Here is a 9641-nt window from a genome sequence, read left to right as displayed (position 1 = left end):
TTTCAATTCCAGACATGCGTAATATGTGTGAAGCCCATTACTGGTGTCTCCCACTGTGATATTGCTGGAATATTGCTAAAAAAGGTGTAAAACCATACTCACTCTTGTTTTTAATAGCATATGTAATGATACAATACAAACACGATTAGAACCAAGATATCTCATTTTGAGAATGATAAAGCAACACAACCCAACTTCTGTTGTAAACTCAACAGTTATCTCCCAGGTTAATTAAATTACAAAATAACATTAGACCCATCCTTGAATGTACCCAAGTCTCTAACAGCTAGTTCCATAGCAGACATCCATGTATACACATTGAAGATGAACCATTCACAGCATGGATGTTGCATGTGTTCCAAGTTGTGTGATGGGATGGGTCATGTAGTAAGTACAACCATCTGCTGTGGCTGTCTGCTGCTCTGGGAGGAAGGTCAGCTCCACTCTGTTGATGCGGTGACTCCGTCCCTGGGTTGGCTCCTGTTGCAGATCTTCCTGGACAAGATGGCCAACATGGTCGGCAATACCCAGACATCCAGACAGGCCAGTGGAACGAATACCACCAACTGTGATCCAGTGTCTGAAATACAGCAACAAGAGTCGTATTTATTGTCTATTGATTTGTGGTTCTGGTATCTGATCATCCCTTTCATGGTAGGCCTCAGGTCGGGTGGGTACTGAGTAGGACCCGGGTACCCACAGAACTACCCGGACCTGTGGTAGTCATGTGATATATTGTTTCATGACAAAAATTCACTATATCATGTATATAACTACATGGCTACACGACAATTTTAAGTCTCTAATGTTCACATTTCTTCATGACTATGAACACATTCCTTCTGACGTATATATTTTTGAACAAAGCTAAAACTTCAGTCAACTTCAGTGTATGCATGACCACATAGTTTTATTCATGTATATAAATACATTCTGCCAGGGCTACTGTCAAACTATTCCCAATCGGACATTTTGTACCCACTCTTGAAACCAACAGCAGGTACCTGGGTAGGGTCAGGTAATAGGGGTGTGGGTACCCGCGTAGTAAATTTGGACTCATCCCAGCCCTAGCAGAAATAGTACAGTTATATCACAGCAGCTTCTAAATAACTCGGAACCAGGCAAACTAGAGACCTGATCCAATTTAGTTGCCACAATATCAGATGTTGAGTTGTGTAACTGGAATACTGCTGAGAGCAACATACAACAGACAATACTTATCAATGACAAAATGCTGACACTTGTGACTACCTAGTTGGGTCACTGATGATCTGATAATCCTTAAACTGAGTGGCAGGCCTCACACCGGTATATTCTCCAATGACATCACAGCCGACAAGTTTGGGAAGTGTGTTGTGGGCATGGTGTAGGAGACTGTCCTTTATGAGTGGGTCAGGCACTGGGATGGAGCGCTCCTCCACATCCTCTGCTGTGGGTCCGATTATTAGATTGTTGTACACTGGAAAAAAACTCTGATAATAATTATACTACTAAAAATAACATTGGTTAGTTGGGGGGGTGGGGGTGGTTAGGGGGCGTACCTCTGCTTATGCTTACTGGCGGGGAGTACGGACTAATGGGAGAAGAGTCTGCTAGAGAAGACAGATAGTATAGTAGGAGTACAGGATGCTAAGGAAGACTGATAACAGTACAGGCTGCTGGGGTGGAAAGGGGTTAATGGGAGTAGAGGCTTCTGGGGGATTGGGGGCACTGGGTGTTGGGAGGGGGTAGAGGCTGCTGGGGGAGAAGGGGGTTGATGGGAGTAAAGTGTACTGGGGGAGAAGGGGGTTAATGGGAGTAAAGGGTGCTGGGGGAGAAGGGGTTAATGGTAGTAGAAGCTGCTGGGGGAGAGGGGTATTGGGGGTACAGGGCGTTGGAGGGGATAGGCGAACTACAAGGCCTGGGAAAGAGTGAATTCTGGCTGCAGGGGAGATACAGAGTGCAGGTGGAGATGGATAACAGGAGTACAGGCTGCTCAGGGATATTGAATCAAATACACTGAACTAACCAGATTTGAAAGCAATGACACCCTTTGTTTTGTCAGTTGGAACCGGGAGGATGCTGGAGTTGATGAGGCTTCCTTTGTGTGAGTTGTACACAATGTACTGCCCCTTCCTGGGCCTGATGCTGGAACATTGGGGAATTATTCACTGCATGTTAATAGTGACATCCAAATTCACTATTCACACATCTCATAGCTACTATACTAATGAACAGTTAGGTCCCTCCCGATTCTTTCATAGTACTACAGTTAATCTGTTAACCATAGTTCACTTCATAATGTATATTTTTAACGTATTCAACGTAATAAGCACCCAAGGCGTTCTTAAAATTAGAAACAGGGGGCTCTTATTAGATATACTTTTGGTTGGGAAAAAAACAGAGTTGAAAGTTAATAAATTTCGTGGTTTATGCTGAGAGCCTGAAATGATACAAAAGAAAAGTCTGAGCGTAATATACACGACAGATTATTTTCCAGACTTTAATTTCCCATAATTAAGGATGCATATAACACATGAGTGTGTATTATACATGAATATATAAGTCTTGTGTACATTGATCAATCGGAAGGGGTGTTAATTGGGATTGATCACTAGCCAATATATTAGCAAATATCGCCGTGGGTGCTTATTAGATATTAGATTATTAATTAGATATTAATACTTGGACTCACTGGAAGTTGTGTTTCCCTGCCAACTCATCAACTTCATCACCATGGAGACCAGCACAGTTGATGACAGCCTTGCACTTTAAGGTGCTTTGGTTAGTTGTGACAGTCCAGAAGCCATAGCTTTGTCTGTTGCATGAAAGAACCTTGCAATTTGTCCATACCTGCAGAAATGAATCACAACAAACTAAAACATGTCCATCTCTCCACAGTGGAGACCATCTTTATCCAGTATTCTATCTGTCCGAACAGAGTTCAGTTTTGCACTAACTCATTTCACAAGAAGGCAAGAATTTGCCCTGAAACACTGTGTATGTATACTAAAGAAGTTGTTATCCAAAGAAAAATATGTACACAGTAAAAATTTAATTTTGGAAAAGACCTGTGAAGATCTTGGTGGTCAGGCTTGCTGATTTGGTCAACACAAGCGCTCAGCAACATCCTAGCTATATGAAGGCGGTCTGTAAATAAAACGAGCATGGACCAGATAATCCAGTGATTGATACAACATGAACATCGATCCATACGGGATACGATGACATACATCATCCAAGTCAGGGAACCTGACCATCCAATCCTGTTTGTCGCCTCTTACTACAAGCATAGTCACCTTTAATGGCAGGCATGGGTTGGTGAAGACTTATTCTAACCCAGATCTTCTTTGCAATTGATTAGGAAACGTATGGACATGAATGGTTTGCACTTCTGTCGACAAAGATGTAAACACAACTGATGTGTTCTTTGCATCCCGAATCACAGATAATCATTAATTATGTGAAATATAGATATTTTACTAAACGGTTCAAGTAGAAGACTTCAATGTTAACCTGTTTCAACATAACTGTTATGCACTGTTCTGAACTCTTTTGAGGAGTGTGGTCCATCTCACCTGAGCCCCCTTCCTGCGGGCGTGATGGAGCAGAGCTACAGGTACATGCCAGGGATCAACGACGGTCTCCCCCGGAATCCACAGAGCTGAGTGGGCGTGTCTCCGGAGGTTGGGTTCCATCTGGCACAGCTCAGAGGTTGTGATGTTGTAAATGTCAGGAATATGTTTGTCTTCAGACTTTCTCTGTATCTCAAGGAGTTTCTGTCCCTTTCACAACAACATAAATTTGTATATTGCTCAATGACGACATGGTTGCCCCAGTCTGGTATTTCTTTCCATGCCACAATGGCTGCCCTCTGAAGTACCTGTTTATTGTCCTAAGCCATCCCTTGTAGTACCTGTATATTGTCCCATGCACCCCTGGTAGTACCTGTATATTGTCCCATGCACCCCTGGTAGTACCTGTATATAGTGTCATGCCATCCCTGGTAGTACCTATATTGTGTCATGCCATCCCTGGTCGTACCTGTATATTTTGTCATGCCATCCCTGGTAGTACCTGTATATAGTGTCATGCCATCCCTGGTAGTACCTATATTGTGTCATGCCATCCCTGGTAGTACCTGTATATTGTGTCATGCACCCCTGGTAGTACCTGTATATTGTGTCATGCCATCCCTGGTAGTACCTATATTGTGTCATGCCACCCCTGGTAGTACCTGTATATTGTGTCATGCCACCCCTGGTAGTACCTATATTGTGTCATGCCATCCCTGGTAGTACCTGTATATTGTGTCATGCACCCCTTGGTAGTACCTGTATATTGTCCCATGCACCCCCTGGTAGTACCTGTATATTGTGTCATGCCATCCCTGGTAGTACCTGTATATTGTGTCATGCACCCCTGGTAGTACCTGTATATTGTGTCATGCACCCCTGGTAGAACCTGTATATTGTGTCATGTCCCCCCTGGTCCTACCTGTATATTTTGTCATGCCATCCCTGGTAGTACCTGTATATTTTGTCATGCCATCCCTGGTAGTACCGGTATTTTGTGTCATGCACCCCTGGTCGTACCTGTATATTGTGTCATGCCATCCCTGGTCGTACCTGTATATTTTGTCATGCCATCCCTGGTCGTACCGGTATTTTGTGTCATGCCATCCCTGGTCGTACCGGTATTTTGTGTCATGCACCCCTGGTCGTACCTGTATATTGTGTCATACCATCCCTGGTCGTACCTGTATATTGTGTCATGCCATCCCTGGTAGTACCTGTATATTGTGTCATGCACCCCTGGTAGTACCTGTATATTGTGTCATGCACCCCTGGTAGAACCTGTATATTGTGTCATGTCCCCCCTGGTCGTATCTTTATATTTTGTCATGCCATCCCAGGTACTACCGGTATTTTGTGTCATGCACCCCTGGTCGTACCTGTATATTGTGTCATGCCACCCCTGCTGGTACCTGTATATTGTGTCATGCCATCCCTGGTCGTACCGGTATTTTGTGTCATGCACCCCTGGTCGTACCTGTATATTGTGTCATGCCATCCCTGGTAGTAACGGTATTTTGTGTCATGCACCCCTAGTCGTACCTGTATATTGTGTCATGCCACCCCTGGTAGAACCTGTATATTGTCCCATCCCTGGTAGTACCTGTATATTGTCCCATGCACCCCCTGGTAGTACCTGTATATTGTGTCATACCACCCCTGGTAGTACCTATATTGTGTCATGCCATCCCTGGTAGTACCTGTATATTGTGTCATGCCACCCCTCGTAGTACCTATATTGTGTCATGCCATCCCTGGTAGTACCTGTATATTGTGTCATGCCACCCCTGGTAGTACCTGTATACTGTCCCATGCCATCCCTGTTAGTACCTGTATATTGTGTCATGCCACCCCTGGTCGTACCTGTATATTGTGTCATGCCACCCCTGGTAGTACCTGTATATTTTGTCATGCCACCCCTGGTCGTACCTGTATATTGTGTCATGCCATCCCTGGTAGTACCTGTATATTGTGTCATGCCACCCCCTGGTAGTACCTGTATATTGTCCCATCCCTGGTAGTACCTGTATATTGTCCCATGCACCCCCTGGTAGTACCTATATTGTGTCATGCACCCCTGGTAGAACCTGTATATTGTGTCATGTCCCCCCTGGTCGTATCTGTATATTTTGTCATGCCATCCCTGGTAGTACCGGTATATTGTGTCATGCCACCCCTGGTCGTACCTGTATATTGTGTCATGCCATCCCTGGTAGTACCTGTATATTGTGTCATGCCACTCCCTGGTAGTACCTGTATATTGTCCCATCCCTGGTAGTACCTGTATATTGTGTCATGCCACTCCCTGGTAGTACCTGTATATTGTCCCACCCCTGGTCGTACCTGTATATTGTCCCATCCCTGGTAGTACCTGTATATTGTCCCATGCACGCCTGGTAGTACCTGTATATTGTGTCATGCCACCCCTGGTCGTACCTGTATATTTTGTCATGCCATCCCTGGTAGTACCTGTATATTGTCCCATGCACCCCCTGGTAGTACCTGTATATTGTGTCATGCCATCCCCTGGTAGTACCTGTATATTGTGTCATGCCACCCCCTGGCAGTACCTATATTGTGTCATGCCACCCCTGGTAGTACCTGTATATTGTGTCATGCCACCCCTGGTAGTACCTGTATATTGTGTCATGCCACCCCTGGAAGTACCGGTATTTTGTGTCATGCCATACCTGGTAGTACCTGTATATTGTGTCATGCCACCCCTGGAAGTACCTGTATATTGTCCCATGCCATCCCTGGTAGTACCTGTATATTGTGTCATGCCACCCCTGGTAGTACCTGTATATTGTGTCATGCACCCCTGGTAGTACCTGTATATTGTCCCATGCACCCCTTGGTCGTACCTGTATATTGTGTCATGCCATCCCTGGTAGTACCTGTATATTGTGTCATGCACCCCCTTGTAGTACCCATTAAAAGATGGTACTTGTTGTTACTCTGTCTGGCACTTGGCATTAAGGGGCTAAAACAAGGACTGGTTGGCTCGGAGTGACAGAGTGGGGTATTCATGTTAAACTGTGGGCATGGTATCTCAGTGGGCTAGCACTATAAATCGACATCAGTCCGGTCTACTACAAGCAGCCACACACACACACACACACACACACACACACACACACACACACACACATGCATGCACATCGCTATATAAGTGCAATAATCTTGGACACCACATTAAACCCCATTTTACCTCACCACCTCACTTGGTAGTACCTGTATATTGTCCCATGCCACCATGGTTGCCCCTAGCCTGGTATATGGCACCCCCAGCTTGTCCAGGGCATGGTAGATCCTCTGCTGACACAGTTTGATGCACGTCAGCTCCAGGCTCCCCAGTGGTGCATCAAACCCTGTGTGGAGCATGCCGCTGGCAGCATCAGAGTTGTTATTTTTAAAACAAAGTAAAAGCCACTGATTGTATAATATCAAATATCCAGAGTAGCATATCTCCACCCTCAATTATCCAGTGTAGCATATCCCCACCCTCAATTATCCAGTGTGGCATATCTCCACCATCAAGTATCCAGTGTAGCATATCCCCACCCTCAATTATCCAGTGTGGCATATCTCCACCCTCAAGTATCCAGTGTTGCTTATCTCCATTCTAAATTATCAAGTGTAGCATATCCCCACCCTCAGTTATCCAGTGTAGCATATCGATCTTCACCCTCATTTATCTAGTGTAATATATCACCATTCTAAATTATCCAGTGTGGCATATCTCCACCCTCAAGTATCCAGAGAAGCATATATCTCCACTCTCAATAATCCAGTGTTGCATATCCCCACCCTTGATTATCCAGTGTTGCTTATCTCCATTCTAAATTATCAAGTGTAGCATATCTCCAGCCTCAAATATCCTGAGTAGCATATCTCCGCCCTCAATTATACAGTGTTGCATATCTCCACCCTCAAGTATTACGTGTAGCATATATCTCCATTCTCAATAAGCATCCAATTATTCATCGCCCACAAGCGGAAGAGCAATTCAGAGGAAAGTTACTGATAGGACAAAAAAGCATGGGAAAAGTGTCACTTCCCAAACAAAGCTATATAGTGGCAAAAACGTATTGATCATATCAAGAACACAATACAGACATAATAGATCAATAGAAAATATGGAGACTGACAATGAAAAAAAATATATAGCAAATATATATTGGCTTCCATATAATAGATAAATATGTTTACAAGCCTCAATGAGTCTTCAAATGGATTCGATAGCTATGTTTGCTAATGTAATATATCGATCTATAGATAACGTCTTGTATTGATAATGACGTTTCTAAAGACTACTGTACCTGTTGCCAGAGCTGGCTTCGCTCAGAAGGTGCTCATTCTTCTCCAACAAGGCGCAGCTGTACCCCATATTCGTGAGGTGAAATGCGGTAGCACAGCCCACGACCCCACCCCCAATCAAGATGACGTCAAACACCTCACCCCCAGCCATGCTGCACACAGATCCGTGTCTGGGACGTTCTCACGCTTGATTATGTGACACAGTTTCGTCGAGGCAATACAGTGGAATGGAAACCCGTTTCGGCCAAAATTCATTTCAGAATTAATCATCTTCCCGGGGCAAGCGTGTCCACTAGCCTGTATCAAAGCCTAGTTCTACATGGCAATAAACCTTTAAATAAAAAGGGGACGCTCTTTCTTCGGGAAGATGCATGAGAATAAATACTCCTACAGTTAATGCACAATACTTGACAACAAAACTCATGCGTACTCACTGTAATATATGTTGTGAAGCACTCCTAAAATATCCATGTTAGCCCCATTATTACCACGCGCATAAATGTTAGGGGAGACCACTCCAAACAAACGAGTCTTACAATTGGTTTGGTTTGTTGTTTAACGCCGCACTCAGCAATATTCCAGCTATATGACGTCGGTCTGTAAGTAATCGAGTCTGGACCAGACAATCCAGTGATTAATATCATGAGCATCGGTCCACGCAATTGGGACTGATGACATGCATCAACCAAGTCAGCCTGCCTGACCACCCAATCCCGTTAGTCGCCTTTTACGACAAGCATAGTCACCTTTTACGGCAAGCATGGGTTGCTGAAGACCTATTCTACCCCGGAATCTTCACGGGTCGAGTCTTATAAGTGACGGCCATGACATTGTGTCTTCATTACTAGACATTATACTCCTTGTACGAATATGCATGAATTTCGCTAAAACGCCCTGTGTAAAGAATGCGCGTGGGTGTAAATGCAGGGGAAAATCCATTTAATGATTATAAGCAGTATGCATCTACCATGGAGGTTCTGTTCTGCTTGAGGGAATGATCACGTACAGACCATGAACAAAATGTACACGACCCGTGAAGATACGGGAAGAGAATATAGGTCTTCAGCTACCAATGCTTGCCGTAAGAGGCGACTAAGAGGGTCGGGTGGTCAGGCTCGCTGACTTGGCTGATGCATGTCATTGTATCCAAGTTGCGTAGATCGATACTCATGATGTCAATCACTGGATTGTCTGGTCCAGGATGGATTATTTACAGACCGCAGTCATATAACTGGAATATTGCTGAGTGCGGCGTTTAACATTAACAAACAACAAAACAATTGCGTAGATCGAAGCTTATGATGTCAAACACTGAATTGTCATATATAGCTGGAATATTGCTGAGTTTGGCGTTAAACAACAAACAAATAAACAAAACAAAATATACACTTACGTCACGTTAGTATAGATACTGCATGTTGAGGTATTATCCACACAGTCGCACAGACGACGTGCGTACTTTCTCTCAGGTACTTCCGGTCCTCCATGCTTGACAGCAAAAATACTGAGATTATTGAGTGAAACAAATATGATGTTCACCCATTGAAATAACTCTTGCAAATAACATTTTTACAATTGTCCAACAACGTCACTATTACGCCATGAGACCATATAGTATGTCGTCATATAACAAACGAACCCATGTGGCAGAGACCCGTGAAGATTCCGGGGTAGAATAGGTCTCCAGCCACCCAAGAGGATTGGGTGGTCAGGCTCGCTGACTTGGTTGATGTATGTCATCGATCCCAATTGCGTGGATCGATGCTC

General features: G+C 44.2%; 1 protein-coding gene across 1 annotated transcript; it reads right to left on the bottom strand.

The window, feature by feature from the left end:
• Positions 1-102: 102 nt before the first annotated feature.
• On the bottom strand, positions 103-8350 carry LOC139475628 (glycerol 3-phosphate dehydrogenase-like). Its single transcript, XM_071258818.1, has 7 exons — positions 7877-8350; positions 6789-6942; positions 3558-3764; positions 2675-2832; positions 2009-2127; positions 1252-1459; positions 103-580 (listed from the first exon to the last, which is right to left on the bottom strand). Exons 1-7 carry the CDS (start codon positions 8023-8025, stop codon positions 334-336), a joined length of 1242 nt encoding a protein of 413 aa, XP_071114919.1. The 5' UTR covers positions 8026-8350; the 3' UTR covers positions 103-333.
• Between the last annotated feature and the right edge of the window lie 1291 nt (positions 8351-9641).

This window comes from Haliotis cracherodii, unplaced genomic scaffold (genome assembly GCF_022045235.1).
Source record: "Haliotis cracherodii isolate W230 unplaced genomic scaffold, xgHalCrac1.p SCAF_1, whole genome shotgun sequence".
Lineage (NCBI taxonomy): Eukaryota > Metazoa > Mollusca > Gastropoda > Lepetellida > Haliotidae > Haliotis > Haliotis cracherodii.
The sequence above is the reverse complement of the archived record's forward strand: the minus strand, read 5'-3'. Positions and strand labels throughout refer to the sequence as shown.